The following is a 26952-nucleotide window of genomic DNA, read 5'->3' as shown; positions in this document are numbered from 1 at the left end:
TTCCCCAATTTCTCCCATCAAGTGTGAAATAAGGAATGTCAGGCCTACTCAAACGTGAAGGCATGAGGCAGCTTCTACCTGCTATGCTCGATCTGCTATTCTCCGAGATTGCAGTCAAAATGAATAACCTCCTGCTGTGTCCTCTAAGATTAAAAGACAGCGGGCTCAATGATTATTCATTGATATTTCCCATTCTGAATATGCCATTCTCTTATTCTCTCACATCTCAGTGCCAGGGATACACAAGTTCTACTTTCTCTTGCTCTTTTCCTCAAGTCTTACTCCAAATTCTGCCATTGTTTGTGTGGGTGTTAGTGACAGCATTGTCACTACATGCACTGTGTTTTGTTCACTGTGTTGGCTACTGATTTTAGTCCACAGAGACAGGCAAAACAGACCCATCACAGACTTCTGGAGGCAGATATGACTTTCAAAAGTCTAATAACAAGAGATCAACACATATTTTCTCGTTCCTTTTTCTTTTAGACTCCACAATTAAACAAATTAAGGTAATTTATATTGTTGTTTTTTTTTTTTTGTTGGCCTTAATAAACATAGTCTAGTATAAAAGACCTGCAATTAATCCTCCCTTCCAGAAGGTGATTAAGCTCAGATTTAAAGAGGTGGGCGGTAAACAGGGTGGACAATAGAACAGAAAAAAATCTGTCAATGTAATGCGATACAATTCAACAGCATCACCAAGTACATCCTCCATAACAACCATCCAGCTGAATCACCACCTTTCTACCGTAGGTGTACCTAATAAACTAGCAACTGAGTGTATATTGGCTGGGCTATGCTGCAAACAAAATTGGTTCAAACAGCAGGGCACTGTTGTGTGCACAGGTCATTGTGATGCACACCCTCGCTCTACTTCCTCCTCTCTCAATAGACAGCAAATCCCACTAGGCTTTCCTAACCTTCACCTACAGCGCCTAACATCTCTGCACCACCATCCGTGCCTTCACATCTCTTTGTATATTCTTTCCATGGCTCAGAGATGGTGATTAAAACCGCAAGACCTGAAAACTGGCCATGGGCAAGCAGCCTTGGCTAGGGATTACTGAGAGAACGAGGAGGATAGAGAGAGAGAGAGAGAGAAATAAAGAGAGAGAATGGGTGAGGACTGAATCTGTGGAGAAACTGAAACAAAAGAAACAACACCGAAAGAGATACAAGAGACAAGGCAAGAAGATGAAGGAGGCCAGATTGCAGATGAAAGAAAAAACAAGAGTTAGATAGAACATAAGAAAAACAGTGCAGTGGGACTGAGTGATATTGAACCAGGCAGGTCTTTCCAACCCTGTGAATCCCATCTCCTTAGAGACAGTGCAGCCAGATGGACAGGGCAGAAGGTGTGAGTGAGAGGAGGCAGAGGAGGGAGGGAGGGAGGAAGGAAGGGAGGGAGGGAGAGGGAGTGTGTTGTCCTAACCTTGAAAAAGCCAATGATGCCCACTCCATATTCCACACAGTATTTGTCCAGCAGCTCTCGGTTCCAGGCGTCCAAGTTAACATACTTGAGAATATTCTCATAAATCACCAGTGTGAAACGCCCCCTTTCTTTGTCTGTCAAAGTGGGCATGTCCCCTTTACCGGGAGAGATCTCAGTCCGGTACCTGAACCGGCCAGACTCCAAGATGGCCACGATTTCCTGACCCAGTTGAGAATACTGGCTTTCCACAAACACCAAAACCACAGGATCAGTCCTGGCCCCTGCGGGATCTGCCCCGGGGCCCCCTGAGACACTTCGCAAAGGTAACAGCCGGGACGGAGTGACCCTTGGGTCATCGGAGTCAGCGGATGCACCTTCGGCTCCAGATACACCCCCTCCCGATGGCTCCAACTCCCGCTTGACGCCATAGAGGAAGTAGGCAGAGATAAATACGCTGACGGTGCAGAATAGGAAAAGCAGGAGGAGGGAGGTCTGCAGGGGGAGGAGACGGACCAGCCGACGGAGGCGTGTCACACATCCCAGCATCGTCTCGCGCCACACCGCTCCGCCCCACCGGCCCAGCAGGACGCCTTGGGGGACGATTCTCTCGGTGTGGGTAGAAAATGGCGAGAAAGGATTGTTCACAAAGTCAGTCTTGTTATGGAGCAAAATACAAATGGTGTTAAGGTAGCAGCTGCAGCAGCTACTGGAGAAAGAAATGAGACGGTCTCACAGTGGCTCTCCCTCATATTGCAGCGCTACTTATGTCACCATGGCAGAGAAATAGGAGGCCTTGGACCGCTGGTACACACTTATGCCTCAGAGGGAGGGGGCCAAGTCACTGGTGGAGAAAGATGATGGAAGACTCCATCACCTGTCCATCATGTGAACCTGCCAACCATGTCCCAGCTAGATTTCGCTGCACTCGTTTGATTGGAGAATGATCTCTTGAGGAAAGTAAGGTCACGCAGGTCATCTCAGCAGCAACATTCCCTCAGGAACAAATCTCCTGACCTAGAAAAATGGTAACAAAAAAGAAAAAAAAAATGTTAATATCTGACAGCAGAGCATCAGCTCCTATAGAACAAACAACACATCACATTTTTCACTTTTGTTGTGTGGGTTTAGCATAATGTAGGAGGTGTGTGTGTGTGTTTATGTGTGTGTTTGTATGTACTTCCAGTGCCAACACTCCAAAAGTTCGCTCCAAAGTAGTCTTTGCATTCACCTACACAAAGTCTGAACTGCCAATTTCCCCCCTACACACACACCTAACCCCTGTGCGTGCACACACACACAAACACACACACACACACACAAAAACACACCCGCTCACACAGCCTCCACACAATCAATAGCAGAATGTGAGTGACAACAAAGCCTCGGGGCGAGCCAATTGCCGATTCAGTCCAGTAGGAGTGTTTGAATGCATACAAGTGAAGCCATAACCTGCGGGGACACTCCCCTTTTATTTCCCTCAAATCCTCACAGTATCAAGACCGAAATGGAGTGCAGGAGAAAAACAAGCCGTTAGAAGGAAAGCCATGCAAGAGAAGAGAAGTGGCCGACAGTGACAAACAGACCTGGCAACAATAGTATCTTTTGCTCTGAGAGAAAACCCCTTATCACACTCCATATACATTCCCATATCCTCTGCAGACCTCACACAACATAAAAGCCCTGTAGTCAATCTCCATCGAGCAAAGTGTGAAAAGCACAAGATGCTGCATAAGAATAGTGTGAGCTTCTCACTTACAAAAACATCATTTCTCCATTTAGGGGACAGCTAGAGAAATGAAAACCAGCATCATTACCTTTGCATATACATGTTCTGCCTAATAAGCTGGAGAGCCACTCAGGTGCACACACTTGTCCCTTTATAAAACCCGAGGTATCACATTAGAGCAGAGTCTCAACCCTTTCATCCTGACATTAAAGAGTGACCACCAAATCCGTCAAGACTCATCAGATGCAAATCGGACATAAAATGAATTAGATTATGTGTTAAAATGGCTTATTAGTAAAGCTATTAAATATGGTTTAATGAAAAATAGGTAACATTAAAATAAGAGTGGCTGTACTATACTCAGCACAGTGAAATCTATGGGCATTTACTATCCATCTGAAAGTATTACAATCAATAAAGTATTGATTTGCTTTTTTTTTGTTTTACCTCCCGATATGAAACGAACCTCAGATCATGTAATAAATAATTTCACACAATTCTGAAAAGATGTCCCTCTAAACACTAAAGTTCAGCTCATTCATACAATATATGCACAGCACTAGATAAGGTGGATCAGTTGTGGGTTTACATACTGTCCTTTTAATGTAATCAAGGTCAGTATTCTGGTGAGCATCTCTGCCCCCCCCTAGCCTTCCAGCTAAGCTTAAGAGGATGCCTCAAATCTCAGTGAGAGTGCAGCGGAAGAAATCACACTTCGTTCTGAGTCATGTCCAAGTTTCCTCTTCACAGGGAGGCAGAGTCTAATGTAAAGAGAGGCCGTGAAAAAACAGTGGGCGTTCAGAGAATGTATCACAGTGGAGCAGACAAAAAACCAACAGCCCCGGTCGCTTTAAGACCCCCCCTACCCACCCTGTATCTCGTTTGTTAGTTTCTGAGAAGAGCCAGGGTTCGTGCCACGGAATATCAAAGTATGATTAGCCACAGGAAGTGACTGCTGCTGGAAACAGTGAAGCAGAAGAGAACACAGCAGAGACAACTTTTAACACCGCACAGAGGGTCTGTTTTGTGTTTTTTTCCCCAGACCTCTTGGACGGACAGACACAAATAAATAATAAAAATGAAAAACCTGCATTGATAAGGTTTCACCAAATTCTACTTATGATAGCTGGAGCACTGACCCAATTTTAGCTGAATCTGGGGCTGCGACTAATGAATACAATGACCAGTGACTGTTTTCCCTGAGAGGTGACTTAAACTATTTATCATTTATCACAATTATTTATTTTCTGCTGATTCAATGTACCCTGGGGAGTTTGCTTAAAAAAAGAACAAAAAGACAAAAACCTTTTATGTTTGGTATTCCTCACTAAATACACACACAGCCTCTATCATTGAGCATCGAACGCATGTGCTTAATGCGCTTCCTTCCTCATAAAACATTTATTTGTTTTGAAAATTTGAAACCCTGCATTGTTTACATCCATGTCTACTTACAGTCTTCTTTTCCACTGCCTTTGTTGGTGCATTGCTGCATTTCCTGGGACACCACCACCACCTAATACTGTGAAAGTGGCAGGAATGTGTATTGCTTTACCCACATGCACACGAGCATCCTCATGCACCTATACAAGTTAAACTAATAGTATATTTTGAAGGGTTCTGATGAGCATGGTACTTGACTACATAATGCTACTGTAGAGCTTAAAAATGCATTAATAATAGCACACACAGCATAAACACTTCAAGAAGGAAGCTATTTTTAAGCAGTTTCCTGTTTATGATTAATTTGATGATGGCCAAGTGGTATCTTTGGCCAACATCTGCTGTGAGATAATGACCTCTGCCACAACTAATGACTCTGTTGACATGGCTTGGCATTACATTAAAAGTTGTCACAAAAAAAGGGTGCAGGGGCACTTCTTGCCTAATTTGCAGCAGTGATGACCATCTCCCAGTGTTGACCTTCAGTCTGTTTGTGATACATACAGCTACTACTGAAGAGAGGAAGTGAGAATGAGACAGAGAGAAATAGGGTCTGAGAGGGGATGTGTGAGTAAGAAACTGAAAGAAATTAAGGGAAAGTTCAAAGTCTAAAGTGTTTCAACGCTGCAGACAGGCTGACAAAGAGTCATACCTCTGTTGAGCCTGGTATTGGGGTCTTAGCAGAGTTTTATTACAAATAAAGTCATAATTGGTAAACAATAAAAAAAACTAATCACATTCTCCCTGTAACTAGCACTGATGGATGCTCATGTACAACAGCTCTACACCATGCTACCACTTGCTGTGCTCATTTTAACAATTCATCTAAACCATCAACATGTCTCTTTTACTCCATCCCAACTAGACTGTTCAAAGATGATTTACCTGCAATCAGCACTTCCATATTAGATCAGATCAATCAACCTTGACCTATCTAAGGCTGCTGTAATTAAACTCACAATCTACCCTTGATTCAGGTGTTTTATCCATCCTTCTAATCTAACCTTTATCTCTAAAATCCTTGAAAAAAACATTTGCAGGAATAACCTGTATGAAGAGAATGTATGTCATAGTACAGAAAAAATACTGGTGAAAGTCACCAATGATCTTCTGTTAGCTTCAGGCAGTGGACTCATCTCTGTCCTAGTCTTGTGAGATCTCAGTGCTGCATTTCACACTATTCATCACAATATTTTACTGACACTGGAACATGTCATTGGGATTAAAAGAACAGTTCTCAGTTGGTTCAAATCTTATCACACTGATTTCAGTTTGTTCATGTTAAGGACGAGTCCTCCATTCTCACGAAGCTAGTTATGGAGTTCCACAGGGTTCTGTGCTTAGACCGATTCTTTTCACTTTATACATGTCTCCCTTAGACAATGTTATCAGAAAACAATGCCTATATTCCCAGTGCTACGCAGATGACACCCAGCTATATGAAATCCACAAAACGGACAAATCAAGTGATCCAGCTTCGAGAAAGCCAAAGAAAGCCAAGCAATATATAAAGACCTGACTGTCCTGTAATCTACTACTTATACATTCAGATAAGACAGAAGTTATTGTATTTGGTATTTGTAAAAGAGGTTTTTAAAGCGATTTTCCATCTAATCATACAGTATAATTACTCTTCTCCACAGGGTCCCTGTAAAGTATTAGTACTACTGTGAGTTAATTTAAATCAGGATACTTTCTTTACCTTGCATGTAAAAGAAATGCCTTCTTCCAGTATCATTAAATAAAGTACATCTAGTCTTAAAGTGACACTGAAAAACTAGCCCACACATTTGTTACTTCTACACTGGCCTACTGTAACCTACGACTAATAGGATGTCTCAGTAACTCCAGTTAATCCAAAAAGCTGCAGCCAGAGTTCTGACCAGACTTAGCAAGAGAGATCATATTTCTCCTGTATTAGCTTCTCTGCACAGGGTCCATGTGAAGTCTAAAACACAATTTTAAATCCTTCTCCTTACATACAAAAGTACTTAATGATCAAACTCCATTATATCTTAAAGACTTTATAGCACCATATTATACCAATAGAACAAATTATGCTTAGAGTGTAAGTTTACTTGATTTTCCAACTGTAGAATGGGAGGCAGAACTTTTATCTATCCTGTGGAACCAGTCCACGTTCGGGAGGCAGACACCCTCTCTACTTTTAAGACTAGGCTTAAAACTTTCCTTTGTGATAAGAGCTTGTAGTTCGACCTGGCTCAGGTGACTCTGAACCATCTCTTAGTTATGCTGCTATAAACTTAAACTGCTGGGATGCACCGAGCTCCACTCCTCTTCTTAAATCTCCTCAGCCTATCCATTATTACACCACCATTGCTTGTCATTAATTTTGTGTCCTGTCTCCCTTTCTTTATACCAGTGCAGTTACTGAACCCTGCCAACCAAGCAACCTCGCTTACTTGATCTTTTGTCTCTCCACCTTCCCCTCCACCTAACCAGTCAAGGTAGATGGTCGCCCACCCTGAGCCATCGTTCTTTACTGTTGTATAGTATAGTATTTATTCAAGGGGAGCTGTTAGTTTTATATATAATTCTATATAGTTGTATATGTTTTTCATACAATTCTGTAAAGCTTTAACCTGACAATGGCCTGAGATGTTTTGAGATTTTTGTTGTATCGCTATGAATAAACTGAATTAAACTAAATTGAATTTAAGTGTGAAGCCGTGAGATCAGTCTGGCTTAAAAGAGAGAACAATACATTAGTCACTAATGGAGATGAGGCTATAGCACTGACCGTACAGAATAATGGTTAATGGATCTTAAATGTCTGCATGCCCATCTCACCTAATGTGTCTTCTACTCTGTGTATACCTTAGAAATGTCTTCTTGTAAAATAATAGATGCAAAACTGCAGAAAAGGAAGAACAGAGAACATGAATATTTCACGTTTAGCAGAAGCTGATGAGAGGTATAGCCAGCAGACATATCTGCAAGGTAAAGAGTAACACACCTAACTGTTTCAGTCTGTCAAAGAGAGTCAGTGTTTTAACTCATGTGTAAAGGAGAGGCAGATGGAAGCTATGATGTATCTGATGTAACTTTTTATTCTCAATGAAGGAAAGAGCTCACACCTGTGATTGCACACAGGACTTACAGTCTTGCTAAATGATGGCAGGCATAAGAGGAAGGGGCAGTAACAAAGGGAAATATTCAACAATGTCCGTGGAAAGGGAAACAAAGAAAGAAAAGAATGAAATGATGAACTACCAAACCATGAGGGAAAAAAAACAGATTGGTGAGAGAAATGAGCGTGAAATTCACGCCTTGGGGTAACTATCAATCTTTGAATGCATCAATTAAAATATTTCCCTCGTTGTTTTAAAACAGCTGAGAGATGGTGACAATGAAGTGAACGCATAAACAACTGCAGCTGATGACTGAGAAGACGGACTCATGCTTTTCATCAGGGTGGGTGGTCACTCAAACCTGCTCACTCTGCATCATGGGAAAGAGGCCAGAACCATACTGTTAGATTAATGAGAGCTGATGAGGAACAGGGGGATGGAGCCCGGTCCTCAGCTGCAACAACTCTCTAGATAAACAACACTAACCATATGTACCCTCACATGTCCTCTCTCCCCCCTCCCTCCTGAACACTGCTGCTGCACTTCTTTTAAAGTTTGAATAAGACTAAGCAACCTGGAGCCTGTGATGAGATTCGGGACATGAACACTGTGGGCCAGAGTAGCCGTAAGTGATCCCTTTCGACAAACTAACTTTTAAAAGGAGAGTTGACCTTCTCTGAGTGCCTCAGGACCCGATAGTGCCCCCTTCTCCCCCTGCTACCCTTACTCCCTTAACCGTCCCCTCGCCGCTGATGGACAGATATAAATGATGACCCTCTGTGTTCAATCACCACAGGGCTCGGCAACCGCATGTTGTCCATGGAAACAGCAGAGTTACGTTGTGTGCCGAGGCATGGAAACTGTGCAGTGGGAAATGGAAGGAGGGCGTTAATCCAAAGGACGCTGATCAAAAGGCTACTGTTGTTGTCACTTTTGTGTCTTTGTCTGTGTATTGATGTGCATGTACCAAAGTGGCTCAATCACAGTGGACACCGACCCGAGGGACTCATTAGAAGATCTACAATCCAAATTATCTCACTACAAAGCACGCACATTTTGTTTGTGCTTTTTCCTGAACAAATATTACTGAGCTTTTGTGCAAACACTCAGGCACGGCAAATACGGAAACACGTTTGAGCTAACTGTCTGAATTGTTTCAGTAGGGCATGGGTCAAGGTTAAATGAGTAAGAATGACGCCGATGTAATCCTTAATCTGTAATCCTGTTAATCTCAACACTGCAAACAGTGACAAATGTGCTTATGCCAGCTCTGTTACTGTGCAACATGCCTTTAGGGGATTAAGAAACAAGACACAATAGAGTGAGGAAGGCGAGGATTGAACATATATTAAGAATGGGGTTAAAATGCTATGTATCGTTACTGCTAATCTTGTTTTAAGATGATTCATGTATTCAGTTACAAGACTTAACTATAAGCAGAGACGGCAAACTTAAAAGTCTACTGTGTGAGATGTTTTGACCACTGTCAGCAGCTACAAAAGCACTGTGCTGAAATTCTCTACCATAAGCAGTAAGAAGCAAAGCTAAAGCAAATTTCTGCATATGCATTCAGCCTCCTACCCTTTGTTGCGCAAGATTAAACTTCAAAAAGCCAGAATTTTCAAATTTCTTTTGAGGCATATCTATAGCCACAAACAGGCACATGTGAGGAGCAAGCACTTGTGTTCTTAAAGAGGTTACATTTAAAAGCCACAGTCAGTGTTTTCTCCCCTCAAGCCAGCCTTGGCATTCATCAATACCGAATCAATCAATCTGAAATTTGAATTCCATTTTATGCATCCATTGTGGCTGCTGCGATTAAAGGCTTAGGCCATGAAATAACGTGGAACGCAGCGGCATATCCTCACTCCAGCTTCCGCCTCTCACCCTTCAGCCAATCTGAATGCACAAGCAGGCAGCTTCATTTTAGCTGCAAACATTTACACCGACACTTCCCTCTCCCTCTGTCTCATCAATTCATTTCATGCCACTGCGTGAAGGACAGAGGACTCAGGAGAGAAATGTACTTGTGCCTCCTAATTCTCTAGAAAGTGACTTTCAGGCCATTTCCCCTACCAAACCATGCGGCTGAATTATCACATCATTTTTCAGCACCTCAATTTACTGTCCCCAAGACTGAGGCAATTTTCACAAAAGAAAAATGCCTTTCCTCCAATTCGCTTGTGCCCCTCCAATTACATCTCAAGGCTCTACTTGAAGACCTCAATCCCAGCACTGTCATAATTGAAATGATTGCAATGTTTTCCGTTGATACAGTAACAGGACAAAGTGGCAGCGACTAATCTTCAAATCCATTGAGGGGAGTGCAATCTTTTGCTAAGAGCAATTATGACCAGAATGGGAAGACATCAAAAGTGTGTTCACTGACAATTAAAGAGAAATGGGGCCTCACTGTACTATAACTGTATATTCTGCATGAGACAGTAAGAATCCACCACTACACTTCCATTAGAGGGATCATGTCAACTCCCATCACCACAGATATCACCCTCAGTGAAGATGACCTCAGCAGGCACAGGCATGACACCATGATTACACATTATTCTTATTTTGGATGATTAGGACCAAGATGAATAAAAACACAGAGAGGAGATAATTAAATATACATGGCACTCTCCAAGTCTATTTAATCTTAGATCTCCCTAGGCCCCCTTGGAATCTAGGCTCCCAAACATCTTCTTTAGATTTGGGATCTCAAGCAGGAGCAATGGGGACAGATCCGAGTGTGACAGGGAGTGTAAAAGCAGTGTAGATGAGCTGTAGGAGCCATGGGAAAACTGTGGCTGAGTGGAGACGACGCAAAGTAAGGTCATTAGGGAATGGTGGAGGAGAGATGTGAAATGGAGACATTGCACAGTGGTATTACTCCCCTGTGCACTGGGGTAGAGTGGCCACAGCAGAACCAGCGCCTTCATCAATAGCCTTGATCACCTCCACACAGCACATAAAAAGCACATACACACACACACACACACACACTAACCCCTCCTGCTGATAACTACCAGCAGCTCACTACCACAGTATATCTATTTATAGACACACTGTGCCCCATTTACAGGCACTGGGACACTGGATCTGTACAATAAAAAAAAAAAAAAAAAACGGGAACATGGAAGACATAATTTCTATATTACAGACCGGTATTAGCAATTAAGTGGGAGTCGAAGACAAAACAAATAATAATTTAAAAAAAAGATCTAGAAAACACTGAAGAAAGTAAAATCCCATTATTCCCTTCACATGGACAGTTGTTATTCACCATTATTATTCACAAATGACAACACACAGCCAAGGTGTCATGTCTGAATTAAATGCTTTCCGATGTATTTGATTACATGGGGAAAGGTAATCAGATCCATAACAGGAGAATGGACTGATTAAGCCAGTTAGAAAGAAATTATAATAATTGACCCTACTTCGAAGGCTCTGAATATTATTTCATCTTTGAGTGACATTGCAGACTATTAGCCAGAAGCCACAGGAGAGGAGGCTCTACAGCCTGCCATTGAAACACATAATAATTGCCTTCATTCATCCGTTTTGATGGTTTGACATCATGCATATGGATGTCCTGCAGGGTTGAAATTACGCCAGTGAAATGTTTACTTGTGGAAACTATAGGAAGGATCTAAAGCAATGAAAACCCTGCACCTTCCTCCTTTTGCAAAAAAAGAAAAGAAACAACAACAAAAACAAAAAAACGTACACTTCCCTGAAAAAGGGGGAACTCACTCTATTGGATTTCTAAGGGAAAACAGGCCTAAAGTGCCTCGGACAGCCAACGTGAGGCACCGGGAGGTAGTGGCAGAGGGAAGAAGGGGCTGGTCATTTATCATTTTTGTCAGTCTTGGTGGAAAAGGGAGGTGGAGCAGGGGGCTTTCATATAAATTGAGTGTAGGTGGAATCAATGTGGCGTTGTTGGTGAGAGCAGGGAGGGGAGAGGGAGCCAGATCAATGCTGGTGGGAGTGACTGTTTGTTCCCATTGTTTATCTACTGTCATCTCAGGACACTGCTGAAGGACAAGGGAGCACGTCAGACAGCACGATGTCTCCATTGGGACTGAGCATTCCTAATGGGTCTCCCGTTATACCAACAATAGACATCACTTTCAGTGTGATGCCTGTTTCAGAGGTGAAAGTCATAGCACTCAGGATAAGGCACGTCTGTGTGTCAATGTGTGTGTGAATTTGTGAGTGAGCGTGGGAGTTGGGGGGCTTCCGAGCAGAAAGGGCGAGTGAAGATAACAGTAGTTGTCAGAGTGGCTGAAGATGCAGGGTGTGCCGATCACATCAACTGCCTATTCAGTGTAGAAAACCTATTCAGAGCTCTAAAGAATCCCTCACTAAAGCAAAACAGTTTTATTAAGACTTTTACACCTGCAGCAGAGCAGCAATAACAGATTTGCTGACCTAACGTGAACCAGAGATGCTATCAAAAAAAAAAAAACAGTGCTCACGATGACCGCAGATGAATAAAAGCAAATGAGCTAACAAATAATAAAATCCCCAGACGTGCTTTGACACGAGCTGAGGCGCGCACATAAACACTGCAACTGTTTAATCGATTCGATCAATCAGGGAAGGACTGAGGGGAAAAAGCACAGCAGAGGATGTATCTTGTGCTGTGATAGGGAAAAGTACACTACCTGCTGATGATAAGATGATGAGCTATATTCAAGAGGCTGCCCAATGAATTTCAGGTATTATAATTCCCAGGGGACCACACTTCCCCTCCTCACACCCCCCCCCCCTTCCATCTTCCCTTCTTTCATGTCCAGATAAGAAACGGCCCGCATTGATCCGACTGTGATTCGCACAGCAGAAATGCGTTCCCATGGGAATATCACACTGCAGAAGAATAGCTGACACAAGAGATGAGATTCGGTTGTTCTGCCCATATTTTTGCCTGTGAGATCAAACAGATAGGATTTTTCCTCCTGCATGAAAACACGCTCATCATTATCATCAGCGTGCTTTCAGAGCACAATCAAGAACAACAGATAAATGGACGGAAGTGGAAAATTGTCTCAAGGGTTGTATACAGTAAGATTTACATAAACAAACATTACATGCTTGACACCTTCCCTGGTCGTGGTAACTGCAGAGAAACTCTCAGCCTCATGATTGGCCTGTTGCAAAGACAATAATTACATTTACAATTGTAGCCCGAGTCCTATTACAAATCCTGTGTGTTTTTTAACCTAGGCTCAGCTCCAGCTTTTATCTTCTCTCTCTGTCATACTTTCTGCCTCCGTCACGGTTTTTAAAACACAACCACAGCCAAGCTCTGCTATACTCCCCAGCTTTCCAACGTGGCAGTATTCACCCCCCTCTTGGACTTTTTTTTTCTGTTTTCTAACATTAATTCAACTGAGACAGAAGACAGAGACTAAATGGAAAATTATTTGCATATTTGACAAATACAAGATGGGTTAATCTAGATGCCATTATCTAACAAGTTTATTAATGGGTAAGCACCATCATTAGTTAGAAATACAGTAGTAAAAACTATTAATAGTGAACTATAATAATGTGATGACAGAACCAGAGTGGAAAGTTGCTTAATAAGCTTAATGAACAGCAACTGTGTATAATTAATGTTGCTGAATGATGTTGAATATGTTTCAATCTGGAGAACCCAACAGGTGATAGTTCCCCGTCAAAATCTATGAGGACAAAGAAACATCCTTTCACACTTAGGTAGGGACAATTATTAAATGACTAAATGTTTGTAGGTAGCAAGTGGAGAAAAACTGAGCAACTGTGCATTGAAGGACACAAGCGTGAAGGCCACCAAGAGGCCTGAAGCGGCTCTGAAGAATCTACAGGGTTTTATTACCGAGAGAAAAGAGACACTGTGTATTCAACAACTGTTGCTTGGGTGATTCACCAACCAGAGTTTTATAGCAGACTGGCAAAGAGAAAGACACTGTTTAAAAAAAAAAAAAAATGACATGACATCTCAGCTACTGTTGGCCAGAAGGCATGTGGGAGATTCTGAAACAAAGTTGGAGCAGATTTTATAGTGTAATGTGACCAAAGCAAAGTTTGTTGTTTTTTGGCCAAAATATTCAATTCTATGTTTGGTGTAAAGAAAACACTGTCTCTAACCAGAAGCTCATCAGCCCCACCACGAAGTCTGGTGGTTGCCGTATCATGTCTCGGGGATGCATGTTTGCAGACATGGACTCATTAGACGAGGCCATCCTTTACACAGGCCATAAGCTGTGAAGTGGCAAAACAATGTTAATGCCCGATAGTGACCAGGTCAGGGTCTGGACCTTTATCCAATGTGAAATTAGTTGCAAGACTTAAACCTGCAGCCTATGAAACTTGACCTATGCCTTTTTGTAATATGCACTGATGCAGACCTGGCCCGCAGACATAAGCCTGTAATCACTGCAAGACTAAAACTTCTACTAAATATAAAATTTTAGTGGATAATTACTTATGTAATCAGTATTTTATGTTCTATATTTGTACTTGTGCTTACATAGAGGAATCTGACAATCTGATGATCAGTGTCAAAGAGTAAAATAAAGGAGAGAGGAGGTACTTTTTAGTCATTGTGCCTACCAGGTCTTCTATCCTCTCTCCCTTAAGTCCTGTTATGTTCCCCAAAATAAGCACGGCTCTGCCACAGCACACTGTTATCCCTTTCACAGCTGCAGTCTTAACTCTGCCACTACTCAAGACTCTGTCTACTTTAGCCCCTCGCTCTACCTGTCCACAGCCAAGCTGCATTCCCCTTCCTCTGTTCTCGTCCTGGACCAGAGGGTGAAGCATGTGTGGGTGTCACGGAGCTGACAGGTCTATCTGGGCTCTGTCTACAGAGCTGGCTCTTCCCATTTCCCCTCTTCACTGCTGCCTGTACAGCTGCTGTGTATCCTACCGTGACATACATACACATACACCCAAGCATGCACACTCACACACACAGATATCAGTTTACAGAAGGGGGTGGCTGAAGCATGTGGACAGGGTCAAGACTTCGCAGGACAGCATGCGCGGTGTATGTCCTGAAACACAACACTCAGAAATCAAAACAATATTTTATTACTTTTTAAGAAAGGGGAAAAATGCCAAGGTAGAGTAGAAGAGAGAAGGGGTGTATTTATGTGGGAAGAGAGCTATGTTTTTCCCTGTCGGTTCAAGGAAGGTCTGTCAAATTTATGGATTAAATGCCACCGCACTGCATACAAACACAGCCACAGTGCCTGATGGTTTCGTGGTGTGCTCATGTGTTGCTGTGTGCATGCAGCTCAGCAGTAGGTTATGGGTCCAAACACCCAATCTATAAGGCAGACTGTCACATAGTGTGTTAGCCATGTAAAATCTAAAATCTGTCTCCTGCCACCCATCCATAACAGGCCAGCAGCTGCCAAAGTCAATGCAGTTCAGACACACGCCATCACCATAAACCCTATGTAACACATTTCTCATTTGATACGCCTCTCAGCCATGTTCTCTCCTGAGCACACAAACAGCCGTTTCCACTCTGTCTCTGTCTCTCTCTCTCACACACACACACAGTAACAGGTGTGGTAAAGGAAGTGGGGGTAGGAAGTGGTAAGATGATCCAGCCATGAAGACCCACTCCTTCTCCACTCTTGCCAAAACATCCCCAGTCCCACTGCTATCCTTCACCTCCTGAAGGGAAACTTCCAATCAGTCCAGCAGATCAATACACCCAAGCCTCAGGATATGAGGGTCTAAAGCTAACTAGAAGCACTTAAGGAGGGGGGAGTTTGTATTGATTATAAAGGGTTAATGAGCACTTGTATGCTGGCTACGCCTTTATAAGACTGGAAATGCATGACTCCGTCAGTTAATTGATACAAATAGGTAACATAAATACAACCTGCTTGCTGTAGAAAGTTTAATACGATTATTCTACAACCTATAGCCTTGTGTTTTGACACTTCACTTTACACAGGTCTAAAGGTCTGAATAAAGACATGATAAGTCCTCAGTCAGAGTGGAGCACAGTGCCACAATGAATCAGTGAAGACAGAACGAGTTGACCAGAAAAAAAGCAGACTGGTAAATCTTTTATCTGAACTGTAAGTGAAAATACAGAGTACAATAAGGTTCAGGATGCCATGACATCTTTGCTCCAATATCAATTATTCATCTTCAGCTTTTCTAACCCTTTAATTATACATCAATGCTAGTATATCAAGGCTAGGGACACTCACTGTGTTCCTGCTTACAGAGGCCATGACAATGAAACCAGATGGGGGATCTATATCCTCTAGGTATAAAATGGAAGAAGAAGATTGGCTGTTTTCCCTGCTGTCGAGCTGTCATTTATGATGTGTCCACCTCACCCACTGTGTGATCGAGGATCAAAGGGTTAACTGCACCTCTGGCCTAATGCTCTGTACTTACATTATTCAGCAGCTTGCTACAAGAGCCAGCTCCCTGATCCCACTCACAGGGAGACAGAGGAGGAAACTCCGGGGAAGGTAACACAGGGGACGAACAGTCAGAGTAAGAAAAAGGGATGACAGAGAGAACGGGTGGCTGGAGAGAAGAAAGATAGTACAGAATTGAGGGGTGGAACGGAGGGATGTTGGAAAAATGTGAGGTGTGGGAAAAAAAGGGAACTGAATAGGATGAAAAGAGGTATTGAGAAAAGGAAAGGATGAGAAAGTGGTGAAAGACAGGGAAAAAGCACAGGTGGATAAAACAGACAGAAGAGAGAAAGAGAGAGAGAGCTATCCATCCAAATCTGCCTGTTGCCAGGGGAGACTGATCAGAACCACCAAATATGAATGTTTAACCTTTGTCCATATACCTAATTTGTTAGCTCAGCTCCACATTTTGTCTGAGGGCAGTAGAGGTTTTGAACAAAGTCTTTTTTATTTCTGGGCTTTTCACTACATTACATGCTGCAGTCCATTTATTTACAGCTCAAATGTAATTAAACATAAAGGGGATGAGAGGGCTTTGTGCTTTAATGACAACAAATGTTCAAATCCATCTCTTTCACTTCTCATTCTCAATAAAAGACACCTGAATAGTGGCAGGTACTGTGCTCAAACAGGTAACACCACAAAAGCAGATGGCATTAGACTCGTCTGATATAGTACTCTAGACTCACACGCACAAAATAACAAAGGAAAACAACATCCATCAAATACTGAACTGACAGCAACCATGTTTTGGGAGTGCCCCATTTATAGTCCCAGACTCTAGCTGCTGCTCAGTGCACGGGCTCCTTTGTTCATTAATTGATTGGCCTCCCCTGCTGGGCCTCAGTAACTAGGTTACACAGATCTATGAAAAGAAGAGGATTGGACCCCCCGGTGAAAGGCAGAGGACAGCTAAACGACTTCAGGCCAGGAATCTGAGTGTTAATATAACTAATGGAGTGAGGACGACAGTAACTTTATTGAAATCATCCTCATCTAATTAGAGCAAGCAGCTGATGAGAGCAAAGACGGACGCGAAGGAAGGCCGGATTCCATTAGGCAGGGGGTGATGTCAGTGCTGTATCAACTGAATGGGCGAGGCGGCGGAAAGGTGAAGTGATGGCTGAGTGAGAAAGAGAGACAGACAGTGTGAGGTTCATTATCTGGCTGTCACAGACAGATCTCTCTCACAGTCGTGCTGGCAGGAACTTGTAACATCCCATCACATTGCTGACTGTCATCTCTTCTTCTCTTTGCAAAGGAAGAGGTTGCCTGGCTGATATGACGGACACAGGTTAGGGAGAGTGCAGAGATTATAATGAACTTTACTCCCAAGTCAAAGATGTGTTCGTTTGAACTTTGCAAGGTCTCCAGCAACATAGCTCCTGATTAGATTAAGTGATCTCTGAGACAACGGGGAAAACTTGAAGGTTAGAGGCAAAGTACTGAAAAATCTTAGGGCAGTAAAGTCAACTGTTAAATGTATAACCAGAAGTTTAACCTTTTGTTTCACTATAATAAAGGTCAGATATTAAAAATGGATCAGTATAAAGGTTACTAGGAAAAAAAAGAATGATAAATTCCATTACTATAGGTATTTTTAAGTTTATGAGCCGAGTTGTTATATAGTTTGTTCTAGACTGGGTGACAAAATAATAAAGATATATTGCAAAATAACTTATGATAGAATTCATTCCATCCAGAGTTTGACAGAAAACACAAAAAGGAAATGATAACGAGAACAGCGCCACACGTCGACACACATCGCACAGAGCATAGGCTGAAGCATAATAGGTGCTGATAGAGATACAGACCTCTAGCACCATGGCTTACAAAAAACAAAGAGACAGATATCACAAATGCAAGAGCCGACATTATTGCAAAAGACGTGCCTGTAAGCACAGTCGAAAATGTTGGACTTGAATTAAGCCCATTTTAATTAGTGGCTGAAATAACCATGGGATATATTCACATCTAACTGAGGTGGAGTAACAATCAACTTTTAAGCTTGAAAGAAATAGTGATTTGGTTTATATGGTGACATATCAATATCAACTGATATGATAAAAATGTCCATATCTCCAAGCCTTATATCAGCTACTTACTGTGACTTCTGGGAGTTTATCACTGGCTGATTATGACCAATGTGTGAGGACAATTTTGTTAATTAGTTTTTGGTCAGAATACAGCCAAATGTAAAAGCAGTTTGAAAAATAAATGGCACTCCGCCATCAGTCGCACAAGTGGGCTGACCTCAGACTAGCCACTATGTCCAACAAACCATAATCACCAACCAATGCCTTTGTAAAACAAGAGAGTGAAGATGGGACTACTTACCCCCGTCCCCCCAAACTGAACCAATGGTGTAACAAGGTCTAGATGCTGAAACTGGATGTTTCATTGCAAATGAACAAGCTCAATATGAGATACATTTGTCTATGCTAAAAAGACCACGGTGACTCTAAAGTCAACTTTAAAGAGGCAGAAAAAGCTCTGTGCAAGCAGTAAATGTCCCACTCAGCCCTATTAACTCCTCCAATAACAGAGACAGAGACACGCCGTGTCTTCTCAGTCTGCACAGGGAACAACAGCTGAACCACCAAAGGATCAACATTTGCCCCGCATACCTCAGAGGATACAAGTTTCCACTATGCAGTTTGCCCATCAGGTGACAAGGCTGAGCTTCCTCCTTTGAGAGTGAGGTAGACACAGGCATGAAAGGATGGTGGAGTGTGTTGCGTGAGGTGGCACAAGGAGCGAAACAAATATTCGGCCGTGTGGGCTAATGGTAGTCAATACAGGGAAAGAGCGGTGTGGATATCTTTGGCGAGGTCAGAACACATAACAAAAATCAAACAAGACCTTAGGTAGCCTTTGAGGGAAAAAAAAGGAAATCAGAGTATGACTCTGCAGAATTTTTTGCTGGCATAGTACTTCTCAGTCCAAGTGGAGGGTGGCTGCTCACAACATAGTCTTAATATATTATTTGATCCTCCCACCCCCAAGTGATGGAGTCATAATGCAGTACAAGCTCCAGCGAGGCTCGAGACCCTGAGTGCCGATACAGCTGACCACTCCTTACAAGCAAAGACTGCCAGGTCACATGAGGACAGTGCAGTAAAGGTGAAGTTAGTGCTTCAGTCACTGGTGGCCAGAGGGAGAGAGAAAGAAGCGCAGGAGTCAAAGAGATAAAATTAAAATGAAATACAAAGTATTTTACGTGTATTCTTTTAGACTAAAAATTAACTGCAAATTGCAAGTAGAAGGCAGTCCAAGTCTGTCTGACAGCCCCTCTAATGGTGTTGTCTTTAAAACCTTTATCACTAATTCATTACTTCTGATTTTCCAGAAGCAAGGGTTGAAGCTTTGTCTTCAGCCTAATTGAGAGCCAGCAGCTCCAAGCCCTAATCAGTCAAACCTACTAACAGCTTTCCTCGGGGGAGATGAAGTCTAAAACAGCATTATTGTTCCAGTAGGCTATTTTCTATGTGTGCAACTTCAAATTACTTTAATTTCACTCTCTCCAAGATAGTGATTTGTGCAGTGGGTAAAATGTCAGGCATTAATGAATGTTGAGGTTTCCCCCGGTTGTCCCTTGTCAGAAAGTGAATGCTGTCATTAGGCAGCATGACATTCAAAGAATATACCAGATATCCCAGACAGGTTTTTGAAGCAAGTTTCACAGCCTATTCAATCAATAAAAAATAATCTTCAAAAAGGAAAAAGCCAATTTCTTTTCCACTCCCCCCCCCAAAATACTTTTTTGCTCCGTCTCGCTTTACACCACCCCATCCTTCCCTACACACGGAAGCGTACACAAGTCTAATTAGCTGTGCCGTATCCCTTGATGACTCCGCCATTTCCTCTCGCTGGGAAGATTAACCACCACAACACTAATATCAGCCTCCACATCAACACAATTAGGTGAAGAGTGAAATGTGGGGCATGTCGTCACATCTCCCCCGGCTTCATTAGGGTGCATAAAAGACAACCTGATGACAGACGGGCCGCTGTGTCTGCAGTTTTGGAGAAGCACTGAGCAGGTGTATTTAGCTACCCAGACTATCGCCAAGGGATGTGGTTAGAACTTGTCCTACATAATACAATGTGGCTAGGTTTATTGTTGGAAGTAGAGACTGCAATATAAAAAGGTGCCCGAAGGCCACTTCCCTGTAGTTTTCAGTTGACTTCTCCATGATTAGGGCATTTGAATGTCTACCAGTAATTAGAAATCAGCTACTGAGCAAAAATATAATAGGTTTGGTTGTCCTTGGTGCCAACAACCCGTCTATTTTGTATTTAGCTTTATATAACTGTAATAATACATATTTTTATGGAAATTTATGTAATGCATATGCATTGACTTATTTCAAATATATGAATCTTCCAAGTCAAGGATAGACCTTTATATTGTACCCAAGTGATTAGATGAGTCAGTCAGGAAAAATCTGATTTCATTAGGTGAAAGCTATTCACAGCTTACATGATTGGAATGAGACCATGATTTGAAGTCCATTCTGCCTTTACATTCTGCTAATACACCAAACATTTTTTAAAATCTACACAAAGTGACAGATAGTGTGGTGAGTTTTACGGTCCATACCAAAAATAAATAAATAAATAAAATCACACAATGCCAAATATATCTTCCCATGATATTAAAAGTTCTTCCAAAGTTCCCTCAGGAAGGAAGAAAGTCAGGAGAGAAGAATCTATACAGTTTGACATGACTCCCGCTGAAGACTATCCATTGTTTGAGATTGTTTCCAGATGCTCTGTACTTTAAACTGCTGCATTTTCTGGCCTTGATTTGTCATTCTTTTAGTTAGTCTTGGGGCTTCCTTTTCGCTGCTGTCAGCCAAGTCACCACCCAATGCACTCTTGGTGAGCAAGTCGATTTCAGGGACCTTAGGGTTAGACTGTTTTCTCCACTGTTACAGGAAGTCTTTTCGATGACTACTGGAAATGACTCTATGTAGACAACGCGGCACTGCTCTGAAACAAGAACGACGAAAAGCAGAACAACCGAACAACTAAACGAGCTGCTGCCAAACATTTGCTAGTTGCAGATACTTCAATGGCAGAAAAAACAGAACCAAATTGTAAAATCTAAATAAATGCAGCAAGGTGCTCCAAAAATCAGATCAGATTATGCAACTATAGGGTGTATCTGCATTGTATTGTTTATCACTGACACAAACAGATGCTACAATGACAGGTCCTGCCATGCCCGGTGATGTTAAAAACGATTTCTGGCACAGCCTTCAAAAAGTTGTTGTTGCAGGGTCCTTGTGTGATGTTTCCATTTAGGCCTTAAGACCACCTAAAGGTTCCCTGGCAGGGAAATCTCTTTCACTGCACAAAGAATAGGCACGGACAGGAAGACAGGAGATGTCCTTATGATCGGATATGCTGTCAACTGAGATTAGAGCACACAGCAGATATTTACAGCTTTCTGGAAACATCTGTAGGCTCACAGAGGACTGTCAGACAAGCAGGGTAAACAACATGCTTACTAGCATCTCACACCCCCATGCTAACCAGGCCTGTCAATCACATCTAGAGAGTGCAATTCAGATGTGGATGAAAGAAGTCTGGTACAACAGCCTGGCAAGCGGCTACACCACATGAACAAAAAATATGGCAATTTATTGCAAAAAAAAAAAAAACAAAGTAGAGAGTTTAAGACTCAAAGGGACAAACAAAAACAACACATGCTCGGCTAATTGAGATGTTTTTCTCAAAGAAGTGCAGCAGATCATTTAGTGATAGCTTGAACAGCAAGTTCAAAAATAAGCACCAGAAGAAAAAAAAAAAAAAAAAGAAAAACAAAAAGATGAGAAGTCTGCCACTGAACAGAAGTGTGCAGAGCGGAGAAGAGAAGACACAAAGGGGAAAACAAGAGAGTTAGAAATGAGGAAATCTAACAAAAGACAACAGAACACAGTCGGAACACAGTGGAGCCGAGCACAACACACCAGAACAGGCTGTAATTGTGTTGTGCGGGACTGACCCCAGCGCATCCCAGCAGGCACTGCATGATGAATGGCCCTGGTGATGACTACATCCCACATCCCTCCACCTCCTCCTCCTCCTCCTCCACCTCACATGCTCTTTTCTCTCCCTCTCTTCTCTGTCACCACTATTAGCCCTCCTTCTGTCCCTCCCTTTGCTCCCCTCCTTTCCCCAAAACCGCACTCTATTCAGCTGCTGCCATCCCACAAGATTAATTTGCATTCAGTGCACTTAGTCCTTGCATTGTGCTCTGACACAATGACATATTACAGTGCACAGCACACCTATTACACATATAGTCTAGCTTGGGGAACAATGCGATTTTGCGAGATGGTTATGATAGAGTACAAATGTGTAGAGCAAGAGGCATGAGGGTAGAGCTTGATCAGTTACGAACACAGAGAGACTCTGACACACGAGTCACAGTGGAATCATTACAGGAACAGTTAGATAACCTCGATTAATGATTCACTAGACCCAAACTAATAAACTGGGTCAGATTGTGTTAACAGTGGCAGCAAGAGCAGAGAGACCTTCAGGTTAGGCCGCGTGAGAAGAAATAGCTACAGCGAGCGAGTCGGGGGAGAGTGCACGAAAAAGAAAATTAAAGAGGGAAAAAAAAAAAAGCAATAGAGGTGTTGGTGTTACTTTACTATAGACCCCGAGGAAAGAGATGGTAATGCATGGGAAATGGGCTTTTTCCTCCAGCTTTCTTTGCTCTTGTTCTCTTTCCAGTGTTGCGCTGCACCCATGTCCAACGGTAGCAAAAGAGGGAGACCAAATTTAATTTGCTCCACCGTCTCTAGCCATCACCCTCTGTGCCTAGGGGCAAAAGAAATGGATTCTGGAATTTAAAAAGATGAGTGAAATAAAGAAATAAAACAGGGCACTCAGGAGAAGGTGTCAGAGACAATAGCACAGAGGGTGCAGGCAGTGAGAAATGAGAGCAGCGGGTTTATTTTCCTTTTTTTGGGAGGGGGGGGGGGACGGCAGGCTGAGTGTTATGTGGGCCAGATATTAACTGTATGGTTATCAAAAACCATATAAAAGAGGCCGGGACATCTGGGAGAGCCACAGGGTTACTCAAATCAGGGTGCTGTCAGCAACCAGTGGTGACAGTATGGCGTCCAAACATGAAGGTGGCTGGTGGCTTAACAACCCATTACCTCACCCTGTTCTGTGTTCCCTAGAGACACAACATGGGGTTGTGGTGAGTCTTCCTCAGAGCCCAACCGTGCGCTCTGGGCTCTGTTACTCAACAAAGAGGAGCTCTGCGGAGTGACATCACCACAGATATGACGGCTGTGTGAAGGAGGCATGTGGGAGACAAGGCCGCGGAGGATGGAGACTGGCGAGGCTGTGCACTATGTGGGAGTCACATTACTCCCCTCCAGTTCTTCTCTACCTGTCACATAAGTACTTTGAGGACTCAATAGTAAAGCCAGAGCCTTGACAACTTCAAACGCCTGCTCTGCTGGGGTAGATCAGAGGCAACAGAAGGATAAAGAGAAGAATAAAGGAAGAAAGAGGAATCTAAAAAGCCTCAACATTGTGTTGTGGGATGTCTTGAATTTCATTATCAGATTCTTAACTTAAGTTCATCCACTGCTTAGTCTCACAGTAGAAGGGAAAAAGAGGGGGCTGGGGCCCTCCATCCTGGCCCATTGAGAGGCAATGAGCTCTGGTCAAGCTGTAGTAGAGAGTTGACGGTCATTACATAGAGAAAACAAACACAGACCTCTGGCCAGGCACACACAGACCGGCCCAGACACCTGTGTCCCATTCACCAACATATCCGGCCACTTGACACTTCACAGAGGGGGCAGGGTGTTGTTTGTGTTTGCAGGCTTGCACACCCCACTAAGGTACTGTTAGTTTAGCGTCTATAGCCGAACACCCTCTGAGCCTCTTCCTAAGAACCAAATGTTTGCAGCAATAGAATGTCCCGCTGAGAGCAGCCAGCCATTACACCACCTGACCATCACAACTGACCCCCTTCAAAGCTACACCCTCTGAATAAAACTGGTCAAAACTTGGCAAAACAAAGCTCATTCATCCTGCTGTCTCCAGCCAACCTCCTGTCTAGGTGCCCCAGCTGCGTCTGGACTGACCTCCGGGTTGCCAGCACCTGTCCAGCACAGACAGCGACAGGTGCACGCACACCAACACACGCAGACACTCGCAAATCCCCACCACCCAGGATGGATGAGAGACAGCAGGCTGGGCAGACACGGCACGGCTTCGGATCAGTGGAGGGGTACACTTGAGGCTGCCAGCAGCTAAACCTTGGGTCGGCACCATTACAATTCTTTCCACCTCAGCAATTCAAAATGTGGAAGAGGTATGCCATCAGCTGTGGTCAGTTTGTCACGGTAGATTCTCAAAACCTCGATACAATTTAATGAATTAAAATGGAGATGACCCACAACTCTGGCAATGCACTCATAGTTTCCACACAAAGATTAGGCCAGATAGCAGGGCTGAGCTGTTTAGATGTAGCAGAGGCTGTTCACATGCTGCAATGCTTTGTTTGCAGGGAAGCCAAATACACTCACAGATGGAAGCCGACTGGACACCAGATGACTTGCTGTGGTGTGGTGGCGGGGTCTGCTTTGGGGCTAAGAGAGAGGATAGAGAGGGAAAAGAGAAGGGAACAGGGGCACTGTGACCCATATGCCCTGCTAAAGTTGTGTCCTGCCGTCCTGGTGGGATGCCATAATGCTCTCAAGTGGTCTGCTCTCAAGCATCAGGACAGCGAAAAGAAAAAGCAGAAACATGCCTGTGTTTTACTGTGTACTGCTGTCCTAGATAACAACAGTCTCTATCATCACAGGCTAACAAAGCAAAACGAAAACCTCTATGTGTCCTTGTGTAGGTGTGCACCGCTCACATTCCTCAAAATACCATGGCTGATTATGACAGCGCTGTAAACACAAACTCCAGCTGGTAAACACTGAACTTGAGTTTCCTGGCAGCATCAGGTCACAGCTGTGATTTTGTTTAAGCTTCAGAAGGAAAAGTCAAGCAGTGCAAACAAAGACTGCTGTAACTGTTACTAAGGTACGGACACTTACTAACTAACGAAAGCCCCCAACCTCAAAAACATTAATTAACAAACCATTAAACGAGGTATGAACCAACCTGTGGCTTAAAAAAAAAAATCAAGGTCTGAACTGAACCTTGCATTCTGGGAATCATTAAAACCCTGCTCACTGAAATAAACTGAGTGAACAGAATATTAAAAACACCTTTCATCAATGAACACCACACACTGGAGCTTATATAAACATTTTGCATACATATCTGTAAGTAATACATTTGTAAGCATGACATTTTTCATTTTAAGGCGACAGTGGCTAATATCAATTATGATTCCTATTATAAAATAAAATGACTGAAATGTTGTTTTTTATCTGTTTCAATATTATGCAAAGAAAGCTTCCAATTCAACCTACACCTTAAATTCACACATGCAAAACTGATCAATTTGTATTTGATTATGGTCTGTTCAATATTATGAACAACACTCCTGTGAACAACTTGGGGCATGCTTGTTTGTGGGTATACTGCAGAATGCAAGTCAGTTGTACAGTAGGTGAGACCATGTGTGTGGTATCTGTGGTGCAGCCAGACCCAGCCGAGGCCACCAGACAACTGAGTAAATACACAGACTCCCCTCCACCTGTCTGCTCACATCAGTGGGTTTTCAGCACCAAGCCTGAGCTACATCATACACTGGATATGACATGAAGGTGTTAAGGCTTACAATTAAACAGACTGTTGCATTTACACACTGGCACTCTGTTTTCCAATAGCAGTACAAAACCTTTAACCAAATATAACATGGTCAAAGTTTCTCAATGTACAGTAAATAGAAGGTATGTCGCAATGCAATACTACGGCAGCAAATGCACATGTCTAACTCGGAGGCTGAAAACAGGCTCTTGAATTGCTAAATGCACAAAGAAGAAGAAAAAAAACGTATAATATCCGATGACTGATAGCACTTATGATGAAGACGGGGTTAGAATATCCCGCAGTGAAGTGGTGCGTTCCCATTACTGCATCTCTCCATCTCGGGAAATGGCTTCATTAACAGGCCAGTGCCGAGAGCTCCCTTGCCGAGCGTATGAACGCGCTGTACCCCGAGGGTCTGCCGGAATGGCTGAGGTGAAGTCCATTAACACCCGGCAGCTTGTTTTTTTGACCACTAAATAAAACAGGGTATTTTTCTGTGTCTGCAGTATAAATAGCCTTTAGCTTAGGAGCTGAGAAGCACACTTTGCTGGGTTTAAAAACTCCACCTGAAGAAGAAAATTATTATGTATCATCACAGGCCTTAATCTAAAGGTGAATTTGCAGCATCTTGTATGATGAGCAATTCCACACAGTTCTCAGAAAGCCATGGATCCCGAAAACAGCTGCATGCTGTAACTTGTCCACAGAGTAGCCACGCAGGCTCTAATGACTTTTTGGTTATTCATCAGGAGTCATTAAAGTGCCAATGCTTATTTGATTTAACTACCTGGGGACTAATCAAATCTCAACGGATCACAATGATCAAAAACAACTGAGAGGTTTCCTACTGCACTTTTCGTTGGAACTTGCTCATGAGTGTCAACTAAATGCCTACAATGATGTAAATTAGGTCAAAGGGGGCGGGGGCGCAATAAGCAGAGGAGCTACAAAAACAAGGCAGTCTTCTGACTGGGATAAATCCGTATCGCACATAACCTGCCCTTCTCTCCTGGCATACCTCTCAATCCCTCAGGCAGCCAGAGCTGGCTACATCTGAGCCTATGACAT

General features: G+C 42.9%; 1 protein-coding gene across 1 annotated transcript in view; it reads right to left on the bottom strand.

Moving 5' to 3' along the window:
* Positions 1–26952, bottom strand: part of LOC113160492 (bifunctional heparan sulfate N-deacetylase/N-sulfotransferase 1) — a 39145-nt gene that overhangs the window by 8604 nt on the left and 3589 nt on the right. The window contains exon 2 of the mRNA XM_026357778.1: positions 1433–2446. Within this exon, the coding sequence (XP_026213563.1) occupies positions 1433–1978 (546 nt within the window). The 5' untranslated portion in view covers positions 1979–2446. The remainder of the gene's footprint in view (positions 1–1432; positions 2447–26952) is intronic.

This window comes from Anabas testudineus, chromosome 10 (assembly GCF_900324465.2).
Source record: "Anabas testudineus chromosome 10, fAnaTes1.2, whole genome shotgun sequence".
Classification (NCBI taxonomy): Eukaryota; Metazoa; Chordata; class Actinopteri; order Anabantiformes; family Anabantidae; genus Anabas; species Anabas testudineus.
Note: the sequence above shows the minus strand (reverse complement) of the source record. Positions and strands in the feature narration are given on the sequence as shown.